This window comes from Bufo gargarizans, chromosome 6 (genome assembly GCF_014858855.1).
Source record: "Bufo gargarizans isolate SCDJY-AF-19 chromosome 6, ASM1485885v1, whole genome shotgun sequence".
In the NCBI taxonomy this organism is placed as follows: Eukaryota; Metazoa; Chordata; class Amphibia; order Anura; family Bufonidae; genus Bufo; species Bufo gargarizans.
In genome coordinates, this window is record NC_058085.1 from 10199035 (window position 1) to 10226595 (window position 27561).

The window sequence follows — 27561 nt, forward strand, 5'->3', positions numbered from 1 at the left end:
CCTCCAGTATATATTTATTCAGACCTGCCTCAGTTAAAGGGGTTCTCCAGCTCCTCTCTACAGCCAGAACTAACATCTGGTGCAGAAAAATGCTACTGCCCAACTGGTGGGACAGATGTGGAGGCAACCATCCAAAACCCAATAAGTATGCTGGGTGTCAGGCAGATGCCGAGGTATATGTTCCACTTTGCCGGCAGCAGTGTTTCACCACTGCCAATGTCACATCATATGGGAGAGAAGGGCCGGAGAACCCTTTTAATCCCTTTCTTTCCCTCCAATACAGTCCATCCTCACTCGTAAGCATTTGACCACATACTGCCCCCCCTTCTCTGTGTACAGTGGGGACCAAAACTTACCTTTCCTGGTATTAAAGAGGGTCACTGAGGGTGTAGCAGATGCCTATTCCTCATGATCTCTTCTTAGTTCACCACTTCTAGTCATCCTCAGATCTTGTCTCAGATCTAGTCCAATTGTCTCCAACCAGTGGCTCCCCAGCATGCACTGACAACAACAGCTGGAGAGTCACTGTTTTAAAACCACTTACAAAGTCTCCATTTTTTTTCTCCAGATTTGACAGCATCTCTCCATACCAGACACTTAACCTCAAACATATGGAAATAAAAAAAATGGAGGCCACCATGGCCTCAACATATGAGTCCGCAGCCTTATTTGAAGTCAACGTTCCAGACTACAAGCAATTGAAGCAATGTAGGAAGGAAGTCTGTCTGCTCAAGGAGCTTTGGGACATGATCACCCTGGTGACATCCAGTATGAATGACTGGCAAACAACCAAATGGAGAGAGATCAACGTGGAGAACATGGATCTGGAGTGTAAGAAGTTTGCAAAGGACATCCGAAACCTGGACAAGGAGATGAGGGCATGGGATGCTTTCGGAGGGCTTGACAACCAAGTGAAAAACATATTGACGTCTTTAAGGGCCGTGGCAGAACTTCAGAATCCAGCCATCCGCGAAAGACACTGGAGTCAACTCATGCAAGCCACCGGCGTCCGCTTCACTATGGACGAAGACACCACTCTTGCCGACCTACTAAAACTCAACCTCCATAACTTTGAGGATGAAGTACGTGGCATTGTGGACAAAGCTGTGAAAGAGATGGGCATGGAGAAGGTGCTGAAGGAGCTCAATACCACCTGGAGTGGAATGAACTTTCAGTACGAACCTCATCCCAGGACAAAAGTGCCTTTGATCAAATCGGACGAGGAGCTTATTGAGACCTTGGAAGACAATCAAGTTCAGCTCCAGAATCTGATGACCTCCAAGTACATTGCCTTCTTCTTAGAAGAAGTGTCAGACTGGCAGAAGAAGCTGTCCACGGCTGATTCTGTCATTTCCATCTGGTTTGAAGTTCAGCGCACCTGGTCTCATCTAGAGAGCATTTTCATAGGTTCAGATGACATTCGAGCACAACTTCCTGAGGTAAGTAGTTATGTAGTGTGTACCCATATGCTTATGACGTGACGGGTCACCACCAACCACAAGATGAACCCGCCTCTGCTGAAATACTCTGTGACCCTACTTCTTCCATTTAATTCTCAGCCTGAAACTTCCTCCCCTCTTCACATCATGACACTGACTGTCACATGCAGCAAAAAATTATTACATGAGTGGACAGGTCACTGCCGCCACAAGATCAGCACACTCCTCCTCTGAAATCCTCTGTGCTGCTGGGAGGACCCTGCTCCTTCCACTATGTAACCCTCAGCCTGTGAGCTCCACAAGATCAGCACACTCCTCCTCTGAAATCCTCTGTGCTACTGGGAGGACCCTGCTCCTTCCAGTATGTAACCCTCAGCCTGTGAGCTCCACAAGATCAGCACACTCCTCCTCTGAAATCCTCTGTGCTGCTGGGAGGACCCTGCTCCTTCCAGTATGTATCTTTCAGTCTGTCACCTCCTAGAAGGTCCTCCAGTATAGGATTAATAAATCTCCATTTCAGTCTCCTCTTTTCCCCCATAGATACAGCTAGCTGATGTCTTCAGAATAGTACGACTTAACGTCTTAGGAGGTCATTTACTATCAGATATATTGACACACACCTGTCTCAGATTACAGAGCAAAGGTTATTTGCTGCAAAATCAGCAACTTTTCCCCCACTCACCCCAGTTCTAAAAAAGGGGGCGCAGCGGGGAAGGGGACAGGCGGCCAGGCCCGTCTCATTTATCATTTTCTACGCCTGTTTTAGGCAAGGAAGCTTTCTTACATTTAGACCGGCGGTGGATGTGCCGAAGTTATGTAGAGGACTGTGTCCCTTCATAACTTCGGCGGATCCACCGCTAGGTATAGGGCTTTTAAGACCGGCGTCTAAACGCCTTAATAAATGACCCTCTTAGTTTTTACATTCTGCTCTCTTCTTGGGGACACGGTCTCTGAACCTTGGGCCGTGCAGCCTCTTTGAGATAGAATCTAGACTTTCTCCCAGGGCGGCTCCTGCAGGCGCTGGGTGATTTCACCTGCTGTAGAGATGTCACTACAAGCCGCGGCTTCTGCTAAAAACGTACAAATTCCATCATTTTGTCTTATGAAGCAGCAGCCAGAAGACTTATAAATTGTTATAAACTGGTGCTTAGCGCAGCGGCGGCGGAGGAGCGTAATGAGACAGTAATAAAATCTCTGTAAGCAGAAAACGTGTTGACATCAAGCAGATAAGAGACACTGGAGGAACGCTCTGCAGCCTGTCAGCGGGTACTCTCCGCTCAGCATTACAGCCTGCACCGGTTACATCTTCTATACATATACTTTTTATCTGTGCATCACATTCAAATACTAATACCTTTTCCATTTTAATTCCTCACCATTTCCAGTGCTTGCTGTCAGTGAATTGCAGAAGCCAGGCCTGACTGAGCCCCCAACATAGGAACACTGCTGCATATTGTAGCCAGCACTAAAGCTTCTTATAATCCTTTCCAGGACTCCAAGAGATTCGAAGGCATTGACACAGATTTCAAAGAGTTGGCTCAAGACGCTAACGGGACTCCGAACGTCGTGGAGGCCACCAACAAGCCGGGGCTGTACGACAAGCTGGAGGATATTCAGGGAAGGTCTGCATCTATGCGCTCTAAAACTGTATCTCAGAGTTTAAGGTCGTCTAAAAGCCACTACTCCATGCTTTTCACTGCAGCGCTGCTTGTTCAATTTGGCTGCCGTGTGCAGGTTTAGCAGGAACGGTAAATTAAAGGGGTATTCCCATTTAAGACACTAATGGCATATTGCCAGGATATGCCATCAGTGTCAGATAGGTGCGGGTCTTACCTGCTTCTTCATCCGAAACAAGCCCTCAAAGTGAAAGGAGAGCAGCCAGATACTTTCGGAATTACCTTATCGATGGATGGAGAGCAGGCTTCGTATGCGTGGTGTGCTCTTATGCACTTCAGGGACCTCGTTCTCTAGATAGAAGCGGGTCTTACCTCCGGGACCTGCTTCTTCCTCCAGAACGGGCCCCAAAGTAAAAGGAGTGCAGCCAGCTACTTCCGGAATTACCTTAGCGATGGACGGAGAGCAGGCTTCGTATGCGTGGTGTGCTCTTATGCACTTCGGGGACCTCATTCTCTAGATAGGGGCAGGTCCCAGAGGTAAGACCCGCTTCTATCTGGCACTGTTGGCATAATCTAGCAATCTGTCATTAATGTCCCAGATGGCTAACCCCTTTAATCAAGTGATTTGTGCCACTTTTTTGATGTACACTAATTAAGCACATTATATCTGCGCAGTAATTTTCTCGCCACTCACAAATTTTTACAGTGGTGAAAAAAGCTGACAAAATCTGAACCTGCTTAGCATAGATTTCTTCTTAAATTTGGTGCAGTGTACTCGGGCGCACATCGCTTTAAAGGGGTTGTCCCATGACTAATGTAAAAAATGAAAATCAGACATCATACAGGACATGACAATCTCTTTCTAACAATCCTAGAACCAGCCCCTTACCTCTCATGGATCTAGAGATCTCCGCATTCATTGCTCTGCTAGATTTATATCAAGCTGACAGCTCAAGGGGAGTGTCTTTTCTGCTGCAGCTCAGGGGGCGTGTCCATGCTCTCCCTATCGCAGCTCAGGGGGCGTGTCCATGCTCTCCCTATCACAGCTCAGGGGGCGTGTCCATGCTCTCCCTATCACAGCTCAGGGGGTGGGTCCATGCTCTACCTATCACAGCTCAGGAGGCGTGCCCATGCTCTCTCTATAACAGCTTTGGGGGCGTGTCCATGCTCTCCCTATCACAGCTCAGGGGGCGGGTCCATGCTCCACCTATCACAGCTCAGGGGGCGTGTCCATGCTCTCCCTATAACAGCTTTGGGGGCGTATCCATGCTCTCCCTATCACAGCTTAGGGGGCGTGTCTCAGCTCTCCCTATCAGCTCAGGAGGCAGTTGAAGGATGAAAACTGAGCATGTGCGGCCTTCTTAGTGAGCAGGACAAAGAAATAAGAAAAAACAAACAGCAGGTGGCGCTATACAGATACATTGTATTGAATAACTCACTGGCTATGCAAAATTTTTAATTACATGCAATTACAATAGTATTCAGATCCAGGAGCTGGGTTGAAAACTGTAGAATATTTTTTGCGGGACAACCCCTTTAAGACTCGTGTATGAGACGTCATCCTTCTTCATCTCCTCTATAGAATCACTGAATTTACCGCCCTTCTTATTCTCTTAGGTTGTCTCTATGTGAAAAAGCCTTGGCGGAATACCTGGACACCAAGAGACTGGCATTCCCTAGATTTTACTTCATATCCTCTGCAGATTTACTGGACATCTTGTCAAATGGAACTAATCCACAACTTGTGAGTCTCCCCGCCTGACCAAATTCAGTATAGGAGTCCTGAGAATATGGCCGCCAATTAACATATTAATGAGTAGCCTGTAATATTAAAGGTTCCCCAGTAAAACAGCTACCTCATTCATAAAGGGGCTGAACTGAGCATGTGCGACCACCTCAGCAATGGAAAATTAAGGAAAAGAATACACAGCAGGTGGCTCTATACAGATACATGTTATTGAATAACTCAATGACTATATTAAATTTTTAATTACATAAAATTGCACTTTATGGGAAAGTTTAATTTAGAATTTTTATTTTGTCTGAAACTGGCAAATCAGTGTTACTGCCTGTGGTCGGTGGACGGCCTTCTTCATGGTATCTCTAGAGCTGACGAGCCATCTTCTGTATCAGTAATGTCTCGTCTTGTGATTTCATAGTAGGGCACAATATAGAAGTTGTGCGCAGACATTGTGCTGCGTTCTCACCGTATACGTGCTTCACTACAGGTCATGCGCCATCTGTCCAAACTGTTCGACAATATGGCAAAGATGAAATTCAAAGATGCAGAGTCCAAGACCGGCCTCGGCATGTCCAGCAAGGAGGACGAATACGTCACGTTCAACGAGCCTTGTGATTGCAGCGGCCAGGTAAGCTGATGCATCTCTCAGTGATAGCTAACATACCGAGTAGTTTCTCTTGGTCTGTTCATCCTGTGCTTCCTGGTTCATGACTAGAACGCCAGAACTGCAGGACTGACTGACACGCAGAGCTCCAAGCTGTTCAGTTTCCAGCTGATTAAGCTGCTGCGCTCACGTTCTGTGGTAACAAGTGTTCTGTGAATACGGGATATAAAAACGCTGTTTATCCAGGGTTGTCAGCACTGCTCCCCCAACTAATTAGCAGGTGACAAACGATGTCACTTTCTAATTAGCTGTGAGAAATGCATTGTCCCAAAGCATTGTGATGCTCTGCAGATGACAGCGCTCTGCGATGCTGCTTAATGAACCGATCGGTACATGGAAATGATGTACATGGGTAATCCGATGTCACTTTGATGGAATTTGCTGCAGGAACGGATGATAAATTCTGTCCATGAATGAGTTGTTTTTTACTATGTGTCTTCAGGTGGAAACCTGGCTGAACCGGGTGCTGGACTCCATGAGGTCCACCGTCAGGCATGAAATGACCGAAGCCGTCACTGCGTATGAGGAGAAGCCCAGGGAACAATGGCTGTTTGACTATCCTGCCCAGGTAGGTAGAACAACTGCCCAGAGGATGTAATGTACAGTAGAATGTAATGGTTACATATGGCAGTTTTACTGCAGCTATGCCTATTGTAAGATGGCTGCACATTGCACTGGATCCAAGGCCTTCACTCAAGTCAGCCAGTGTGTCTTATAGGTGTCATTGTCCTTTCCAGGTGGCGCTTACCTGCACTCAGATTTGGTGGACCACTGAGGTTGGCATCTCCTTTTCCCGTCTGGAGGAAGGCTATGAGAACGCCATGAAGGAGTATTACAAGAAACAAGTCAACCAGCTGAACACCCTCATCACTATGCTGATCGGTCAACTGTCCAAGGGGGACAGGCAGAAAATCATGACAATCTGTACCATCGACGTTCACGCCCGAGACGTGGTCTCTAAGATAATTGCACAGAAGGCAAGTTCACTCCTAGGTTTATCGATCGGTCTTCGATGTGTTCACATTACCCATGTGTAATATATGGAATCCATTGAAGACCGCGGAGCATACATTGTCGTACAGAGTGGCAGTCTCTACCACAACTCACTCTGACCAGTGACATCCATATAGAACATGGACAGAGGTTTGCTTAGTGCTCACTTCTAAGGCCCGGGATGTTGTATTTCGTGCTGCTATACTCAGCCTAAGGTGTAAAGCAATTATTTAATATTCCGGGAGTTTGCTGTGAGCATTGTCCAGTCGTGGCAGCCACCCAGAGATGACATGCCAGGACGTTTATGGCTGCTTTAGGTGTCATTTTTACAGATGGAGCTTAACCCACGTGTCCATGTCCTCATTTCAAAGGTTGACAATGCTCAGGCTTTCGTGTGGCTGTCGCAGCTCCGCCACCGCTGGGACGATGACAAGAAGCATTGCTTTGCCAACATCTGTGACGCCCAGTTCCTCTACTCTTATGAGTATCTTGGCAACACTCCACGGCTTGTTATCACTCCTCTTACAGACAGGTATGTGACAGTGTGCCAGAACTGCAGAGCTGTGCCGTCCAAGTTATGTCGGAGAAAAGTATCCCTACCACACAAAGCACTTTCTTCTCCTCAGCCTTTATATCATGAAGGTTAATTTTTACCCTGTCAAAATGCAGGGGCCACAACTTCTGCTTCCAGCGCCCCCATCCATTTTGCCCTGGGGAAGCCGCAGCCAGCTGCTGCATGGGAAATGTAGTACATATGGCGTCCATACACAGGAATGACCATCGTATATCAGTCCAGATATAAACTGTAAGACTGTATACAACAGTGACTCCGTAACCTTGTGCATTACAGATGTTATATCACATTGACCCAATCCCTTCATCTCACCATGAGTGGAGCCCCTGCCGGACCAGCTGGTACTGGTAAGACCGAAACCACCAAAGACTTGGGCCGAGCGCTTGGCATCATGGTGTACGTCTTCAACTGCTCTGAACAGATGGACTACAAGGTAAGTAGTCTGGCCACACAGCCTACTTAAAGACCTGCACCCACCAGAGATCCCCCAAGTCAAATGGCCCACACAGCCTTCAAAAAGATACCTGCACCCGCCAGAGATCCCCCACAACACAATGGTACAATACATGCTGGCGGCTTATCTCTCTGAGAAAAAAAGGAGTCCTCCGTACACATTAGATAGTCGGCAAAATGGTGGATTCAGCCAACATATATCTGATAGGTTTGGCCAGCTTGAGTTTAGACAGGTTTAGTAAATCTGTGCCAATATCTTCTCGTTCTTTTATCTTCCAGTCCTGCGGAAACATCTACAAGGGGCTCGCGCAGACAGGGGCCTGGGGTTGCTTTGACGAGTTCAACCGAATCTCAGTGGAGGTCTTGTCTGTGGTTGCGGTGCAGGTAAGGTGATCTGCTCCACCTGGACACACATTATGGAAGACTGTGCACTGGATCTCAGGAGGCATACTTGTGGGCGCCTTGCGGGGCACCATAGTGAGGTGTTTTATGCCCCTTAGGCCTCATGCACACGACCGTTGTGTGCATCCGTGTCCGTTGTTCCGTTTTCCATGATTTTCTGCGGACCCATTGACTTTCAATGGGTCTGTTGAAAAGTCGGAAAAGGCACCGTTTGTCTTTCGCGTCCGTGATCCGTGTTTCCTGTCCGTCAAAAAAATAAGACCTGTCCTATTTTTTTGACGGACAACGGTTCGCGGACCCATTCAAGCCAATGGGTCCGTGAAAAAACACGGAGGCACACAAGATTGTCGTCCGCGTCCGTGATCCGTGTCCGTTTGTTTCCTATCATTTTCAAGGCAAACTTGACTTATATATTTTTTTACTTTTCTGGTCTGGTGATCCTCCAAAAATCACGGAAGACACTTGGAAGAACAAACGGACACGGATCACGGAACAACGGAACCCCGTTTTGAGGACCGTGAAAAAATACTGTCGTGTGCATGAGGCCTTATTCTCTGATTTCACATTGTTCCACATATTGCCCTCTCTAACATGAATGGACTGGTTTATCTTATGTCCTGAAATACTCTGTGCTCCTCTGACCATTTTTATTTTCTGGTTACCTTTACAATTGCCTATCCCCAGCCTGTTAAGACTGATGACATGCAGGAGGTCAAATCTAAATGAAAGCCATTGCTTCGGATACAGTCAGATTTGCAAACACAATCGGGCTCATACATCAGTATTGATTGTGAATGTCAATGCCTTGTGTTCTGGAGCAGAAGGGAGATGTTTGCGGAGGTGGAAACCTCTGTAGAGCTGTTAGGAGGAGATGCTGCATGTTGTCTTCACTATTAAACAGTGATACGAAGGGGCTGCCGGTCAGAGGCACTATGGGCCTCCAATTAGTAACCTTTACCGATGCCTGTGGGCTCCCCGGGGAGATGTCGAAGCCAGTGTAAAGGTCAATTTTTATTCCATCTCTCCCTCACATCATTATGGCTGTCAGGCTTCTTCGTGGACGCTAGAACTCTGTTATTATTTCCACTATTTTGCAGAAGCCAGAGAGAGGAGGGACAATCATCCTGCCCTGCTGAGTGTATCGGGGAATGCGTTATATAGCATTTGCCTCAATTGTTTACAGAGACGATAGGCTATGATTGGGATCCAGACTGCAGACTGGTGGATTCTGGCTGCTATCTGCCCTGCAGTTGTGATAATAACACTATTATGGGATTGTAATTCCAGCAGTTTCCCCTTTATATATACTGAAAAGCAAAAAAGACCATATTCCAAGTGTCCATCTGGTGCAGGCCAGTCCAACTCTCAGCTTTATCATTAAACGGATGACAAAAGGCAGTAACAAGGAGAAAGGGCACAAATGATAGCAAACAATGGCCTCCACACTAGAGGGCTGACAGTAAGGGATCTGGGCAGCAGGTTATAGACTAGGGTACCTGTATGATTTCCTAGCAAAGTAGAACCAATATCTGCATGAAAGACTGTAAACCGCGGCCTCTTTTCAGGATCAGTGTATATATCAACAGGTGAAGTGCATACAAGACGCTATCAGGGACAAGAAAAAGAGATTCAACTTCCTGGGAGAGGAGATCAATCTGATTCCTGCTGTAGGGATCTTCATCACTATGAATCCAGGCTACGCCGGCCGTACCGAGCTCCCAGAAAATCTCAAGGCTCTGTTTAGGTAAGAACTAACGACATCAAACCTTCAGCATAAAGGTAAGCTGAAGTAGAGGGCCCCAGAAAGTCCGGGTCCGTGGAAGCAAGTCCGTGTGATATGAAAATAAAGAGCTGAGCTGCAGTATCCCGCCACGGTCACTACACCGCTGATTAAGCCTTCTGCCTACGCTTCCGTCTACTCTGTAGTTTCCAGCACCGGCAGCTGATGCAAATAGTTGATCATGGGGGTGGCGGGTGTCAGACAGAAATTTGCATAAAATTTTGTGCCATATTCTAGCTTTCATATGAATGAATCTGTCTAAAAGTTTGCCCTCCTGGTAAACAACACCCACTTTCCAACTTTTTGGCAAGTTGGCTGTTCATAAATTCCCCCTTAAAGGGCCTGTGCCAAGATCAACAGGATAGGGGAGAAATGCCGGCGGTGGTGCATGCGGGGCACTGTGCCATTTACCTCTATGGGTCTGCTGAGAATTGTACTCGGCTTCTCTTTGCCATTGCTGTAGAGAGGTATATCTCACATGCTCCACCATCAGTCCATTCGTTTGTGGAGACACAGGACCCCTGTTCTTTTGATCGTTGGGTGTCCTAGTGTTCTGGACCCCATCCATCAGATGCCCCTATCCTGTCTATAAGGGATATTTTTATATCTTGGCACAACCCCTTTAGTGTTTTTGTCACTGAGCTGAGTTCCCGATGTTTCTCTTCCAGGCCCTGTGCGATGGTGGTCCCTGACTTTGAACTGATCTGTGAGATCATGCTGGTGGCAGAAGGATTCATTGAAGCCAGGCTGCTGGCCCGGAAGTTTATCACTCTCTACCAGCTCTGCAAGGAACTATTGTCTAAGCAGGTATGGCCGTCCTAAAAGTCCCGGCTGGTGGGAGCTCACGTGTCATGGGGCATAAATGAGGGATTAATGCACATACCGTACCTGCCTGGTGACAGGTTCACTTTAAATCTCGTATCTGATCCCTGACATGTGGAGAACTCCTTACCCTGGGTTCAGACCTGAGCGTTCTGAAACGAGCGCTCTGTATGCGCGATTGTACGGGCGTTTACAATCGCGCATACAGAGACAGGCGTGCACACATTGTCGCGCGTTCCCGAATATCTATGTGCGGGAACGCGCGACAAACGCCCAAAAAACAGCTCAAGCACTTGTTTGAGCGTCGGGCGTTTTACAGCGCGATCGTACGCGCTGTAAAACGCCCAGGTGAGAACCATTCCCATAGGGAATCATTGGTTCTTGCCTGTTGTGCGTTTTACAGCGCGTAGGAACGCGGTGTAAAACGCTCAGGTCTGAACCCAGGGTCAGTGCAGCTCATGTCTGGAAGCTTCAGTTCTATCTACAACCTTCCCTCCATGGGAACCAACCTTTTTACGCCTGTCTTGCATTTCCCTTCTCTGCGCTGCCGTAAGGCCTCTTTCACACGAGCGTGACGGATTGGCTCCGGATGCATTCAGGGTGCGTTCAGTCAAACATGCACCATTTTGTCTGCAATTGCGTTCAGTTGTTCAGTTTTTTCCGCACGAGTGCAATGCGTTTTAATGCATTTTCAACACGCATGATAAAAAAACTGAAGGTTTACAAACAACATCTAGCAACCATCAGTGAAAAACGCATTGCACCCGCACTTGCTTGCGGATGCAATGTGTTTTTCACTGAAGCCCCTTTCACTTCTATGGGGCCAGGGCTGCGTGAAAAACACAGAATATAGAATCTGCTGCGTTTTTCACGCAAAGCTCATGTACACAGACCCATTGAAATGAATGGGTCAGGATTCAGTGCGGGTGCTATGCGTTTACGACATGCATTGCACCCGCGCTGAAAACTCACTCGTGTGAAAGGGGCCTAAGAGTCGTCTAATTTCAGATGTGGTGTGCACCTCGTCATAAATTAGGTGCCTCTGTGTCAGTGCTTGCACCTCGCTGCCGTTTTTTGCTAACATTTGCGCCTGTTTCCAGACGTCAATATTAGTAAATTAGCCGGGGTTGGAGTCCCGACCCCTGAAAGGTCCACACTCCACCTCCATTCTGCCCAACCGGCGGACATGGCTGGTTAGAAAAGGGGACTTGCGACTATTTTACACCCAAAATAGTCGCAAGTCCCTTAGTAAATGTGCCCCCATGGTCCTGCCTTTCCACCTTTATTCCAGCCAATATGGCACAGAGCCACTGTATTTTCTGCCACGTCTCTTCTCTGAGGTGCAGACAGGTTAATGGACTTATGTTTGTGTAATCACTGAGCCCCTGCCTGTATATCTTCTCCCCTCAGTAATGCTCACCTTTCATTTTATTGCTCTTACTCCATTTTTATTGCAGATGCGCTGTCGCCGCTCCTGAGTTAGGCTCACTCTTTTCTATACCGCGTCCTTCATACAATGCTAAGCCTGACAGATCTCACTTGAAAGGAGTCATTACCAGGCAGCATGCTTGGCCAGACAGTCACTGCTGTACTTTAATGCTGAATCCGTAACTTCCTTCATCTTTCTTCTGCTACATAAAGGTTACGGTATCAGACCCGATTTGCCGGGGCCGGCGTGTGACATTGTAATTTAGCGCCGGAGCAGAACAATCTATCCTCCTCTCCGTGGTTCAATGAAGCGACCAGTCCTGCCGCTCCAGTACAATACTGGATGTGACAAAAGGTCCCATTGATTTAACGCAGACGCTTTTGTGAGAGATATGAGAACCGCCGCTTAAAGGTTGTTTGAAGTTTAAAGCGTTTTGAATTCTAGCGGGAGCTAAACCGAGGATGAAATAATGACTGCGGCCACCGAGCGTCAGGAGATCCGTCCTGTAACGAGGAGGCTCCTAGATAGACTCACATTCACAGCGGATAGCCTCCGTTACGCTCATAACTTCCTAATGTCCTTTGTGTTCCAATTCTTTGCCTTTGTCAAGAACTCTGCTTGCTGTTAGTGAATAGAAGCATTCATTGTCTGCAAAGGCTAAAGACTGCTCTTGCTGTAGTATTTCTCACAGCTCATGGTTTGTTACAATTGAAGCCAATCGCAATCGCTAAACCCTGGAGACGTGATGCAACTCAGGATTGACTAGGCCGGATGCAATTGTAGTATTCCGTGAGAAGTAATAAGACAGGACAGGTTTTCACCCTTGGAAAATTCCCGACTGCAAGCAGAGATCTTAAAAAGAGTGAGCAATTGAAATGCAAAAGGGCAAATTTATCAAGGCCTCTGCAGCAGAAAATCTGTGCCAAAATGTGGCATATTTTAGTGCACACATTTTTTTGCTGTTTTACTTTGCACTCAGCAATGGGTGGGTGCGGTCAAGGGGCAACGCCAACATGGCCCAACAGATTTATCATTACTTACTCCAGGAAAATGAAGTATGTTACACCAGAGATGTATACCAGCTCCTATCTGGTGTACATTTCTATTTCTGGAGCAGAGGCCTCCTAAGATCCCCAGAATTATTAAAGGAGCGTGCACCTCCTAATAAACTTGTTGCATGTTACACAGGTGCCAGACGAAGAAGCAGAAAGCTTTGGGACCCCTTTGTGTCTGTGACGTCCTCCTGATATATTTCTGTATGTGCATTCCCTCCATATGCAGGACCACTACGACTGGGGTCTGAGAGCTATCAAATCTGTGTTGGTGGTAGCGGGCTCCCTGAAGAGAGGAGACCCCGACCGCCCTGAAGACCAGGTTCTCATGAGAGCTCTGCGCGACTTCAACATTCCCAAGATTGTCACTGACGACATGCCCGTCTTCATGGGCCTGATTGGAGATCTCTTCCCAGCGCTGGATGTGCCCAGAAAGAGGGATATGGAGTTCGAGTCATTCGTAAAGCAGGCGGTTTTGGACCTGAAATTGCAGGCAGAAGACAACTTTGTACTGAAGGTAAAGGATTTGTAGTTTCGCTGTAGGATTAGATATTACACTGATACAGGGTAGCAAACCCATCGGCTGTGCGAGCGGGACTGGAACAGAATGGATTTCCCATTCGCTGATGGCAAGCAGAGATATTGTGAAGAATTGAACCACACTTGCAGAACTTATCTGTGCCTCAGGGTATCACAGAGGGCAGGATGTAACGCTACTCGTTGCCTTTAGATTGTCCAGCTGGAAGAGTTGCTCGCTGTTCGCCATTCCGTGTTCATCGTAGGCAACGCAGGAACCGGGAAATCTCAAGTGCTGAAGTCCCTAAACAAGACCTACCAGATCATGAAGAGACGTCCAGTGTGGACCGACCTGAATCCCAAAGCTGTCACCAATGACGAGCTGTTCGGCATTATAAATCCGTCCACCCGCGAGTGGAAAGACGGTAACTTTCCATCCCAGTTTACATCTTATTATTATTTATTATTTGTACAAAATGTATCCCAGAATCCTCCTGCATCTCCTATTACTGCCACATAATCTAATTTATAGTCTATTAGACTCCATAACACACAGTGTAGATATTTTACATGGGGAGCCCACAGGACAGGTGACACCACAGGGACCCCCCCATGTTCACTACAATGGGAATCCCTTCCGAGTCACCATTTTCTTCTGACTGGTGGTGCAGTGAGCAACAAATAGGATTGGAGAATCTGAGCTTCTCCTCCTTTAGAGATTCCGGAATTATTATTCTGTATGTGTTGTAGGGCTGTTTTCTTCAGTCATGCGTGAACTGGCCAACATTACACACGATGGACCCAAGTGGATCGTTCTTGATGGAGATATTGATCCAATGTGGATTGAGTCCTTGAATACAGTCATGGATGATAATAAGGTACGTGAGAGGGGGTGACGGGGGATGAGCGAATAACAAGCCCCAAAAGCCATCTTGCATCCATTGATTACATAAACAGGAAGGTTGATGTGAGAAATCCATGAAAACTAAAACTCAGGATAACAGATCACGTATGTACTGTAGTACTTTATTCAATTAAAAGGGTTTTTAGAGAGTTTTAGGTCTCATGCATATGACCGTATCCGTGGATACCCGCTGCTTGTGCCTCGCATTTTCCCGTTCCTCACGTCCTGTCCTATGTTAAAAATGGCTATTCTTGTCTGCAAGTATAGGACATGTTCTAACTTTTTTTTCAGGACGACGGAACAGACATACACATGTGGGTAGCACACATATAAATGAATGGGTCCGCATCGGATTCACAAAAAATATGTATAAAAAATACGGTTAAGTGCTTGCGGTCTAATACTGATGACCGGCACCTCACTGATCACCTGTTTGAAGAGGCAGCAGTCTCGCGTTCATTGGTCACATGGCCTAGACGCAGTTCAATCTCATGTAAGTCAATAGATGTGGTCCGCAATATCAAGCACACATCCATTATACGGTGTACGGCTTTGTGCGAGGTTAGCTGCGAGGAGCGCTGCAGCCTCTTCAGACAGCTGATGGTCCTGAGGATAGGCCATGAATATTAAACTCCTGGAAAACCCCCTAAAGAGTTGCAGAGGCAGCCAAAGCTTGGATATGCCATCACTTTCTAATCTTGAGGGTCCCAATGTCCTGAATCCTCTTCATACTCAGGATTGGCAGTACACCGTAACATTTGTGGACTGGGAATAGCCCCTTAATAAAAAGTACACCATAAATAACTCTCAGCTCTTGATCGACTCTCTTGACTGAATGCTGTCCTGTTATATTCACCTCACAGGTTTTAACTCTGGCCAGTAACGAGCGAATCCCCCTGAATCCCACCATGAGGCTGGTGTTTGAGATCAGTCACCTGAGGACCGCCACCCCGGCCACAGTCTCCAGAGCAGGTAATGTCTCGTTCACCCCTGAATACATCTCAGTGACTGCAGGTACAAAGGGAGTAATTTACTAAGACTGGCTTTTTACACTGGTCTTAGATTTCCCCCTGCGCTGCCATAAAACACACCTTGTCATAAATTGGGCGAATCTAAGGTAGTCTGTGTGTCTGGAGATAAAAACAGGGGTGTTTCACCCACGTTTCTAGGCGTAAATGTTAGTAAATTTGCCATGGCTAGCCATTTTACATGGGGCAATTGCAGCCCCAAACAAGCATCAACAGACAATATGCAAGTCGAACAGTGCCCGTTTCTACACAGCTCCATGTAAAGTGAATGGAGGATGAATGATCGTTCAGTTTGCATCCTGTCAGCGGTACATCACCTCTTTACATGGGCCGATGACAAAGCAAAATGTTTCTATGTCTGTTACGTGTCGCTGGAAGTAGAGTAGTCCACAGCAGAATCTGCTGGTCGTAATAATCAGAGGCACCGATAAATATGACACCAGACGTTACCTGCAGCAGATACTGCAGTTCTACATGAGGCGTGAGGCCTTCTATGTAAGTGTCAAGGGGATCATTGAGTGGCTCTGTCTCCTTCAGTGAGTCCTCAGTGCTGGCGTTCAGAGAGTGCATGTCAGCGCCATGCTGTATAAGCTCATGGAATAAATCTGGGCGCTCACATAAAAGGGTCTGTTCACACTTGTGGATTTCTTTTTTCTTGAGGATTCTTGTTTTTTTAGAACAATTATAAAGAAATAGATCCTAACAGATGCACCATGTTCTGCATAGATGCTGTAAAAAAACAAAAACCCTGAGGCCCAGTGTGAACACAACCTAAAAGTCACTTATCAGGGTTGTTCTTGACATTTCGTATAAGCTTGCTTCCCCCGATTTTAGGGTTCATACTAATGTGTTCCCGTCATGGGGCCTAGCAGGGCTTGGATTGGCATCACATTGCTTGTGATTGTGGCACCTAGGGACGCGAACTTCGTATATGCTGAATTGCGTTATGGATTCCATTACAACGGACCATAACGCAATGCCATCGCGGAATGTATAATGGAATGCCTTCAGAGGCATTCAGTTTTGCATTCCGTCATAATAGAAGTCTATGGTCTGCATAACGGATCCGTCCGGTTTCCGTTATGCAGGAGTCCTCTAAAGGCATTTCGTTATGGAATTGCGTTATGGTCCGTGGTAATGGAATCCAAACCGCTATTCAGCATGTACCCGGAACTAAACTCGAACTTCAAAACTTGAAGTTCGCTCATCCCTAGTGAAACCAAAATTGCAATAATACAAAATAAATATGAGGCTGTGAGTGAATCGGCTTCCATAAGGGATTATCCAGCTTGTAGACCCTATTTCCCGAGGACAGGCCCCCACCCCACTTGTCTTCTCTAAAACAAGATGTAACCTTAGATTTAATAAGAAGTGAGGCCAATTGATCTATTAGTAGCCTCCAGGTAATAGTTCACACCTTATAGTAAATACCTTCTTATTTATGCAGTATGACGTTTCCTCCACAGGGATCCTGTACATTAACCCTGCAGACCTGGGCTGGAACCCCCCCGTCACCAGCTGGATCGACAAGCGGGAGGTGCAGTCTGAGAGAGCCAACCTGACCATACTGTTCGACAAGTATCTGCCTGTGTGCTTGGACACTCTCAGAACCAGGTAATGTCACTATGGGAGAACACTGTATTACAGGTGTAGTGATCAGTGGGGGTCCGAGTGCTGATCGCTAAAATGAGGAGTTAGAAGCACTCACACACCGCACTCTCTCGTCTGTGCTGAAGACGGATTGGAGAGCGGCTCATAGACTTTTACTGGGCCTCTTTTCAGCAGCAAGAAGACACAGCGCCTTGTGAGCATTCCTCTTTCTTCATTTTAGCAATCGGTGGGGGTCTCAGCACTCGGACTCCCACCAACCAAAGCCTTTGATATATCACAAAGACACATCAAAAGTGACTTCAATGTACAGAGACACTTTAAATTGTGTATTAAAAGTGTACTGATGGTAGGCGCATTATCCACAGCAGCTCAGAGTATTTCAGGAGAGGAATTTTCAGATGGGAGTGGGAGTTGCATAATCCACAGTAGCACTGAGTATTGCAGGGTATTACAGGAAAGGATTGTGCTGATGGTAGGTGCATCATCCACAGCAGCACAGAGTATTACAGGAGAGAAAGCTGTGAATTATTGTTTTAGGAGAAATCACAATTAATACATTCAGCCATTTATCTTCTTTCATTTCATTATTCAGAATAATTCTCTTCCACGTTGTTATTTTCCCCTCACTCAGGTGACGTACAGGGCAGTGCGCCCACACAGTCCCTCGCATAATGCGTTCACTGTGTGGGCGCATTATGCAGTATTTTACAGGTTCCAGATGAATTAGTGTTGCTTTCTTCAAGTAGCGGCTACATGACGCTGGTATGGGCTCACTCTCAACCCAACCCCCACCCCCCACCATACCCGCAAATAACGACACACACCCGGTTGGAATGATTTGGCCACAGCAGCCGTTTATTAATACATAAATTAAAAGTTTCCTTGAAAAATATATAATAACCAACCCATATGCAACGGCATATGACAACATTCTCCCCCCAACATATGTATAACATATAAAACCTATTAATGACGAGGGAGGTCTTTGAAGCCCAAAAATGTTTAATATTCAAAACCTTAAACCGCGGGGTACTCCATCTTTGCCCCCAGCCGATGGGCACCACTGATTGACCTAAAACCCTAGCCCCGCAAATATCAACCATGGGAGTCCAGCCCCAATCATGGAGCCCTCCCATCCTCCATAACCTGTTATTCCACCAACTCCGAGGACCTCCCGCCGCCTAGACTGCTGTGACTGTTACCTTGTACTCCCTTCTGCTGTGACCTGAAAAACAAAAACAATCTCCTCCAACCAACAGACAATAATAACTAGAAAAGAGAATTGGGGAGGGTGGGTGGGAGCTGCCCTATCTTTTCCTAAAATGGCTGCCACCTCTCTCCCGCCACCCATATTTAAAGGCCCCCTCCTCCTAACTCCACCCCTCACTTTTAAACCCCCCAATCCCAGCCTGGCAGGGTTCGCTGACGCCCCACCTGCGTCATGCTGGCCTCCCCCCAGGCTACGCCCTCTAGTCCGGCCACACTTGACGCTGGTATGGGCTATCATGCTCACTCACAAGGCCATTTTTCCGCACACCATTGTCCACCGCAACAAACCCCAAACCCCGTTCCCCCTGCAGCATCAGAAAATAATTCAAAGTCAAAACAATTCACCGTCTCACTCAGCAACAGTGACCGCCCGTTATAAGATTCCAAAAAGGAACCCCATACGCTCAGGTCATCTCTCAGCTCCCTTCCCAACCGAATATAATGATGAGGCGCCGACGCCTTGGAAGTCGCCATTGACAGCCGCCGTGAAAAAACTCTGCCCATCGGTATTATTCGACATGCAAAATTTAACTTGCCCAAAAGCGACTGTAAGTTGCATAACTGAATCTTGTTCAACTGCAGTACCCGCTGCACCGTATTCTTTAAGTTAGGCATCCACAAACTGCAGCCCTCCAGCTGTTGTAAAACTAAAACTCCCACAATGCCCTGCTGTAGGCTGATACCTGTAGGCTGTTCGGGCATGCTAAGAGTTGTAGTTTTGCAACAGCTGGAGGGCCGCAGTTTGAGAATGCCTGCTTTAAGCTATCCAGCTTATCTGCCGGCAGCCGGCATTCCATCTTTTCGGTATCAATAACGATACCCCAAAAACTTAGCTGCGTCGCAGGCCCCACACTTTTCCCACACTTTTCTCAAAACGCTTAAACAACGTTTCTAACGTATGCAACATTTTTTTTTTTTTATTAAGTAATTTTTTATTAGCATTTTAATAATACAAACATAAGGCCCCAACCCCCACATACCCTCCCCCCACAAACCATCATTGTGATGCCCTCCATCTTGCATAGCTTCAACATTCGGTTACACCATCACAACTGCATGATAAGTACATAGACACAGGCCCCATCCCTACAACAATCCCACAAAATATTGAAAGAAAAGCTGTGATTTTATAATTGGAATATACATTTGTTATCGGCCATAACCTCCCCACTTTACATTACACATCGTAAAAACATTCCATGCCGAGCCATATATGTACAGTAAGCGATAGTACCCTCACACTAATCCCAGACGGTACCTCTGAAGTTCCCTGGACGCCAGCCAAGGAGCATCAATCCAAGGAGTTCAGAGCTTTTCAAATTTGGCAATTGCCCCCCTCTTCCTATAGACACCTCGTTCCAGATTAAGTAACCAATAAATCTTGGATATAAATTAACGTATGCAACATTAAAGAACAAACCGACGAACCTGGCGGACCAATGCAGAGAAAATCATCAAAATAGTGGATGATAGAAGTCCAGCCCGCCACATCTGCAACCGCCCATTCCAAAAAAGATCTGACAGCTTCAAAATATCCACATGACAACGAGCACCCCATCTGAAGGCACCAGTCCACAAAAAAACTCCCGTCCCAAAAGCACTCCAATAAATGTAAGCTGTCCGGGTGTACAGGTAGTAATCGAAAAGCCGCCTCTATATCCGTTTTTGCTAACAGAGATCCTTTCCCAAACGTTCTCACCCAAGCAACTGCCTCATCAAACGATGTATAAACCACCGAACACAGGTCAGGATCTATTACATCATTGACGACGAACCCTCAGGGTATGACAGATGATGAATGTGTCAAAATTTATTCGCCTCCTTCTTGGGAACCACTCCCAACGGTGACAAACACAATCCAAACACCGGAGGCTCCAAAAACGGTCCCGCCATCCTACCAAGCTGCACCTCCTTATTCAGCTTCTCTGTTACTACCTCCTTATGCTCGTACACCGAACGCAAATTCTTTTTTAACAAGACCGCCTCCCCCGGAACAAAAGGGATACGAAAACTGCAACTGAAACCTTCCCGCAACAACCACGCCGCTTCCCTATCTGGGTACCTACTTAGAGATGGCACCATCTCGTCCAAACGCACCGGCGTCCCCCCCTTTTTGCCTAACCCCTCTGCAACATCTATTAGCTCCATGTCCACCCCCACAGGAAGAGAATTTGTGCTTGAACTTGCACTTCGCCCCAAACTTGCACCCTCCTTCATTGAACAAGTCCCTTGGCCGCCGCAGTAGTAAACGAGGACTGGCCGGATCCCCCCGCCTCTCCTCGAAAGGACTGAACCGTTCTGACCAGTGCCGTAACTTTTAGCCATAAGGCGATATCTTTGTGGTCCCAACTGCTTTCCGCTGGTGGAATTGTTCATCATAGCAGAGCCACACTTGTCTGCCATAAAGCCGGTAAGCCTCGTTAATTCTGTCAAGGTAGCAAAAAAGAGCCAAACAGCATTCAGGCTCTTTTTCTCCGATGACACTGGCTAAAATAGTAAAGGCCTGTAGCCAATTTGCAAAGGTGCCCGGTATCAAACGATACTAGCGCCTTTCTTCTTCCTCCTTTTTGCCATCGTCCTTTCTAGCCCTATCTAAATTAAAACGTTCAAGGGGTAGTAGTGAAAAAAAATTCCACATACTCCCCCTTTGTAATCCGATCCCTCACATCTTGTTTTAAATGTGCACCTAAAGAGCCCTCAAAGCACACATAAACCTCCCCCTTCGAAGCGTCATCCATCCTAACCGCCTCTTCCTTCACCGAACCCCCCGCTTGCGTCTGTACGGACACAGGACTCGCTCCGGATGACCCGGTGCTCCCTCCAGCGACACACCCCAACTGTGCATGAGCTGCCCCGGCCTCCACGCCATCTGACAGGTTGAACCTGGACTCGCTAAGCCCCACACCGGGAGTGGCGACCCCCCAATGGGACCCCGCCCTGCTGCTAATGACGCCAAATCCCCCCAACACATTTGCCAACCCTCGCTGTAACTCCCCAGAAGGTCCCTCACCCCCTCCACCCCCAAGAGCACTAACAGTAGATAAGAAAGGTCCCCAGGAGAACTCACCAGGCTGCCTGAGCGCTGTGCTCCCAGCAGCCACAGATCCTGACTCCGGTCCTGACGCTGCTCCTAGAACTCGTCCATCCAATGGTCCGAAATCCTGGCGCAGCCTTTCACCGCTTGAAGATGATGCAGCCCCTCTGGGCCCTGGAACAGACGTGCTGACGCCAGTAACTGAATAGGAAGGGCCAGCGACCTGCTGCCCGCTATCGCTTGCTGATCTCACCCGGATGATGGCATTGGCGACGCGGGGTGGGCCAGCAACCTGCACCTCAAGCCTGCCCCCCTTCCCCCGCCACAGGGGGGAACAGCCCGCTCCACCTCACTGATCAACTGCTGGGCAGCCTCCCCAGGAGCCTCCCGGGGTTCCGCCGAACCTGGGCCAGTTCCAATGGGATGACCAGCAGGGGGAGTGCCGGTTACCCTGCGCTGCCTATCAGAGTCCCGCCGTGTATGTGGATTCCTCCCACATCAGTGCTGCCGAGCAGAAGGCTGGCACTCAGCAGCCCGGCGTGGAGGGTCCCTTGTGGAGCTCCGGACCTGGCGTCGGACTCTAGGAACATGATCCGGGCTAAGGCGCACCGTCAGCCGTAAGTGCTGGGCCGGCGCGGCTCCTGCTGCAGAGGACCCTGTGCTCTCTACGTCTCAACCAGTAAGCCCTGCAACTGGCTGCGAGGCCATTCCAGACCCTGCCTCATACAGCTGGCGTAGTAAAGCCTCAATGTCCGCCATGTGGGAAAAGGTGAGCGTGCCGCACTTGTTATAATCTCCCCGTCTGCCCTATCTTTTCCTAAAATGGCTGCCACCTCTCTCCCGCCACCCATATTTAAAGGCCCCCCCTCCCTAACTCCACCCCTCACTTTTAAACCCCCCAATCCCGGCCTGGTAGGGTTTCGCTGCCGTCCTATCTGCGTCATGCTGGCCTCCCCCCAGGCTACGCCCTCTAGTCCGGCCATCACTTCATGTGAGTGGAGTTTGACAACCAGTGTGGTTTATGTTGCAGCTCACACTAGAGTTGTCACGCAGTTTTCCAAGCGTCTCAGTTGTCACCGCTAGCTAATATAAAAGGTACTCGCACAGGGGGGCAGATCTCACAACAAATCTGCAGCAAAATCCGCGTACATAAGATAAAAAAAAAAATTGTTTCCCTCTAAATTGAAAATGGTGAAAATCTTCAGCAGAAATTACTGCCGATGTAAAAATCTGCACCACAGGTCGGTCTCCGCTTGCAAAATCTCATGTACATGGTTGGCACTTTACCTTATTGTACGCCAGTCCGCCTCCGAATTTGGGCTTTAGCCATACATAGCAGAAATGCTGCAGATTTTCCGGATTTCTGGGCAAAAAAATCTGCGTAGCGCATGTGGATGAAAAAAATAAAATTCCATGTGCTGGTTTTAAATGTGCAGCATGTCCAAGCTTTCTGTGGATTTTTTACAGCAGATTTCACCCTTTCCAATACATACAGTTAAAACTATGACTAAATCAACACATCAAACATGCAGAATTTGCCAGAGTTTTTTTTTCATCCCGTGTGGAAGTACCCGTACACCACATCGGCCTGTGCACACGCAGCCCGGTGACCTGAGCCAGTGAAGTGCAGGAGGTAGATTACCACGGCCAATGGTGGTTCCTGATTTGACTTGTGATGAATTTGGATTTGCACTTTCAGATAATTTATTTTAGATTTTTTACATTTGCCATTCTTTAAACAGATTCAAGAAGATTATCCCGATTCCGGAGCAAAGCATGGTCCAGATGTTGTGTTACCTGCTAGAATGTCTCCTGACCAAGGACAACACCCCCCCTGACTGCCCCAAGGAGCTCTACGAGCTGTACTTTGTCTTTGCCGCCGTGTGGGCCTTTGGAGGAGCCATGTTCCAGGATCAGGTACGGATCGTGCTGACCTTTGTCGAGAAGCTGGCTGCGGCATTGGGTCATTATTTGTGTACCCGGTCATGTCACCCCTCCCCCATTCTCTGAGCGCTCCTAGAAGTTCCCATTATGTTTCAGGAAATTAATCAGTAAGCGATAAACCCTAATAAGTGGTACAGAGTAACGAGGGGCGACAACCATAAGGGTTCATGCACACGTCCGTATGGCCGAACTGGATGGACAAATGTATTTTCTCGCCCATTTTCCTTGGGGGACACAGACCTTGGGTATAGCTCAGCTCCCTAGGAGGCGTGACACTAAGTAAAACTGTTAAGCCCCTCCTCCATCAGCTATACCCTCAGCCTGGAGATAGAGGCTACCAGTTTTAGCTTAGTGTCCAAGGAGGCAAGACACTCCCTGCTACTGCAGGGCTGTTTTCTCCTTGTTATTTTTACTTTTTCTTCTAATTTTGTTATTTTATTTTTTCCTAGGGATACCAGAGACGCATTTGACCTCTCTGCTCTCCCGGGGTTGAGCTGCGCCAGTGCCAACTTATCTGCACTGCTGCCTCCCCCACAGAAGCAATAGGAGGATCTGGGCAGCAATGGCTCCCCTACATCCCGCCAGCTAGGGGGTCGCCCGCACGCCAAGCCCCTCTTCCAGCTTCCTGCCACTGCGGTGCCAGTGGCTGAAGGGGCGACCCTGCTGGAAAGGACTGAGGGTGAAGACGTCGCACGGTGAGATGGCTATTCCAGCCCATACCCCGTCCCTATCTGCAGCATCTACCCCTCTGGGTAAGGGGGGCACCCGTGGTCGCTCATTCTGAGCGCTCATCTGCAGGACAATGCAGCACAGCAGCATCCTCAGCACCCCCACGCTTTTCCCCCCCACGCTGCTATCTTTCTCCCCCCCCCTCCCCCTCATCGGGGCTGACTCCATTTTTCTCTTCTCTCTCTCCCCCTTCCCGCCGAGGACGGGGGGCGGGGCTTAGCGGTCCCGGCAGGGGGCGGGGCTTCCGCGCGTCATTTTGGGGGCGGAGCTACGTTCTCCTTCACAGGAGACATTTCAAGCGCTGGAGGGGGCGGAGCTTGTTCCCCGCGCTTTCTGCTGAGGTTTCCCGCGCTTCCTCACTCCTGACAGGAAGCTGGGACACGGTGGGGGACTCTAACCTCCTGTGTACATCGCTCGGTTTCTGTGGGCGCTCTCTGCTGCTCACTGCTGTTCACTGCTTCTCTGCTGCTGCTGATCTGGGCCATCTCCTGACGTTCTTCTGAGGCACTGGTAGGACAGTTAACCCTCTCCTAACCCTCCTGGTCATAGCTGCTATAACCCTTTGTGGTCTCTATATTAGAGTACAACCACACTTCAGCATGTCAGATCCCACAGGTGCCCCCAAACCCTGGTACCATGCCTGTACCGCCTGTAAGGAACTTTTTCCGCGTGGGCAATCTGAGCCGCATTGCCTTGCATGTCAGGCCCCGGTGCAGGGCCCGCTTCCCGCTGCGCCCCCCGGTGCCTCTGAACCCCCTGACTGGGCTAGGTCTCTGTCTCAGGCGGTGGAAAGCCTTACACACGTAGTGGGCCGTCTCGTGGATAGACCGCCTCTCCCGCAGGCTGCCACAATCCCTGTCGCACCCGCTGGGACTACCGTTTCTGCCGCCCCCACTGGTTCCCTGCCTCCCAGCGAATCTTCCAGGGCCCGGCATACTCAGAAACGTTCAAGGGTTGAGCGCACATCTTCTCCAGATGCTTCGCTCTCTCCGCCATGCGTGCGAGCTCAGTCAAGTCTATCCTCTCAAAGGGATACGCTTTCTGAGGGAGAACTGGCGGATTCGGACGTGGACATGGACTCAGAGCTTCCGTCCAAATTGGCGTCCGCGGTGGGGCATCTTGTCACTAGCATCCGTGATACCTTTCAGCTACACGATGACCCCCCCAGCTCTGAACAGGCCGGCGTGTCCTTTCTCCGCCCCAAACAGGCCTCCAAGGTTTTTCCCATACACGCAGATTTTTCTTCTGTGGTATCCAAGGCTTGGACTCGGCCTAACGTCCGCTTTATTACACCCAAAAAGCTGGACATTTGTTATCCCTTTCCAGCGGATTCTGTGACCACGTGGACATCCCCGCCTAAGGTTGATCCTCCCGTGGCTCGCCTGTCCAAAAGCACTACTATTCCTGTACAGGACGGATCTTCCCTCCAGTCTGTTGAGGACCGTCGTACGGAATCCCTCTCCAAGGCCATATTTACTGCCTCTGGTTCGGCCCTTAGACCGGTCTTTGCCTCCGCCTGGGTTGGCAAAGCGGTCTCTGAATGGGGTTTGCAACTGGAACGGGAGTTAGGGTCGGACGTCCCTGTTCAGGACCTCCGTTCCTTAGCCCAACTAATTGTTCAGGCCGGAAAATTCGTCTGTGAGGCCTCCCTTGATGCGGGTGCCCTCATTGCCCGTTCCTCTGCCCTGGCAGTTTCTGTCAGGAGGGAACTCTGGCTGAAGGTTTGGGCGGCGGACGCCGCTTCCAAACGCTCTTTGGCCGGCCTACCATTCACGGGTTCCCGCCTGTTCGGAACCCGTCTGGACGAACTTATATCAGAGGCCACGGGTGGGAAGAGTACTCACCTCCCCCAGTCCAGGCCAATGGGCGCCCCCCGTGGTCGCGCTGGTTCGTCCCGTTTTCGGTCCTTTCGCAAGCCCACCGGGTCTAGACCCGCGGCCAGTTCTTCTTCCTCTGGCCCAGCCCAGGATAGACGCAAGAAGCCGTTTTTTCGGACGCAACCTACCTGGCGCAAGTCCCAGCCTGCACGGGCTCCCACAGGCCAGCAGCCCTCTGCCTGAAGGTGCGCCCCCACCCACCCGGGTGGGGGGCCTCCTTCTCCTATTCAGGAACGTATGGCGGGCCCACATCTCAGACGCATGGGCGCTCGAGATTGTATCTTGCGGATACAAAATCGAATTTGCGTCCATTCCGCCAGACCGTTTCTTCCGATCCCGTCCTCCGCGAGATCCCGTACGAGTGGCCGCCTTCTTCGCGGCCATTCACTCTCTAATGGACAAGGGTGTCGTCGCCCCCGTGCCTCCGACGGAAAGGTTCAGGGGGTTCTACTCGAACCTCTTTGTGGTTCCCAAGAAGGAAGGCTCAGTGCGTCCGATCTTGGACCTAAAACGCCTGAACCGTTTTCTCCGACTGCAGAGATTCCGGATGGAGTCTCTCAGGTCCGCAGTGGCCTCCCTGGAAAGAGGGGATTTCATGGCCTCAATCGACATTCAGGATGCATACCTCCACGTTCCGGTTGCTCCATGTCATCACCGCTTCCTGCACTTTGCGGTGGGGGACGATCACTTCCAATTCGTCGCCCTTCCCTTTGGTCTGGCGACTGCTCCTCGAGTGTTCACCAAGGTCCTGGCCCCTGTCTTGGCCCTTCTACGTTCAAGAAGTGTTTTTCTTCTCCCATACTTGGACGACATCCTGGTCAAGGCACCCTCCTTCTCTCAGACATCCCGCAGTGTGGAACTCACTCTGGAGACCCTGACGCGGTTCGGTTGGATTATCAACCACCCCAAATCTTCCCTTACCCCCTCCAGACGGCTGATCTTCCTGGGGATGCTCCTGGATACAGAGTTGGCGGAGGTCCGCCTTCCGTCGGACAAGCGTCTGGCCCTTCGCGGGTCGGTTCGCAGTCTCCTCCGTCATCACCGCCCTTCCCTCAGATCCAGCATGCGGTTGTTGGGAAAGATGGTTGCCTGTTTCGAAGCGGTGCCGTTCGCACAATTCCGATCCCGCACCTTTCAGAGGGCAATTCTGTCGGCCTGGGACAAATCACCGAGGAGTCTGGACAGGACCTTTCTTCTGCCTCCCCTGGCTCGGGCTTCCCTCGGCTGGTGGTTGCATATCCCTCTAAGGGGGAAGTCCTTCCGTCCACTGAACTGGCTGGTGATTACCACAGATGCCAGCTTACGGGGGTGGGGGGGGGTTTTCCCTCCCCGGTCCGTCCAGGGCGTTTGGTCTCTATCGGAGTCCAGACTTCCAATCAATATTCTGGAACTGAGGGCGATTCTTCTGTCCCTCAGACACTGGACCCATCTGCTGAGGGCCACCCTGTTCGGATCCAATCGGACAATGCCACGGCTGTGGCATACATAAACCATCAGGGAGGCACTCGCAGCGATGCAAGAGGTGACCCTCATTCTCCTCTGGGCAGAGACGCACGTGCCGGCCTTATCTGCGATTTACATCCCGGGGGTGGACAACTGGGCGGCGGATTTCCTCAGCCGGTCCACCATCGACCCGGGAGAATGGTCCCTGCACCCAGAGGTGTTCGAAGCCCTTTGTCTTCGC

General features: G+C 49.2%; 1 protein-coding gene across 1 annotated transcript in view; it reads left to right on the forward strand.

Annotated features, from left to right (window-relative positions):
- The window catches only part of DNAH9 (dynein axonemal heavy chain 9), a 170562-nt gene that overhangs the window by 44344 nt on the left and 98657 nt on the right, over window positions 1-27561 (forward strand). The window contains exons 19-35 of the mRNA XM_044296589.1: window positions 569-1439; window positions 2931-3061; window positions 4673-4799; window positions 5284-5424; window positions 5903-6028; window positions 6198-6437; window positions 6825-6985; window positions 7304-7460; window positions 7760-7864; window positions 9469-9626; window positions 10331-10469; window positions 13195-13482; window positions 13696-13906; window positions 14232-14359; window positions 15249-15357; window positions 16880-17027; window positions 23070-23244. Coding sequence (XP_044152524.1) covers window positions 569-1439; window positions 2931-3061; window positions 4673-4799; window positions 5284-5424; window positions 5903-6028; window positions 6198-6437; window positions 6825-6985; window positions 7304-7460; window positions 7760-7864; window positions 9469-9626; window positions 10331-10469; window positions 13195-13482; window positions 13696-13906; window positions 14232-14359; window positions 15249-15357; window positions 16880-17027; window positions 23070-23244 — 3415 coding nt within the window. The remainder of the gene's footprint in view (window positions 1-568; window positions 1440-2930; window positions 3062-4672; window positions 4800-5283; window positions 5425-5902; window positions 6029-6197; window positions 6438-6824; window positions 6986-7303; window positions 7461-7759; window positions 7865-9468; window positions 9627-10330; window positions 10470-13194; window positions 13483-13695; window positions 13907-14231; window positions 14360-15248; window positions 15358-16879; window positions 17028-23069; window positions 23245-27561) is intronic.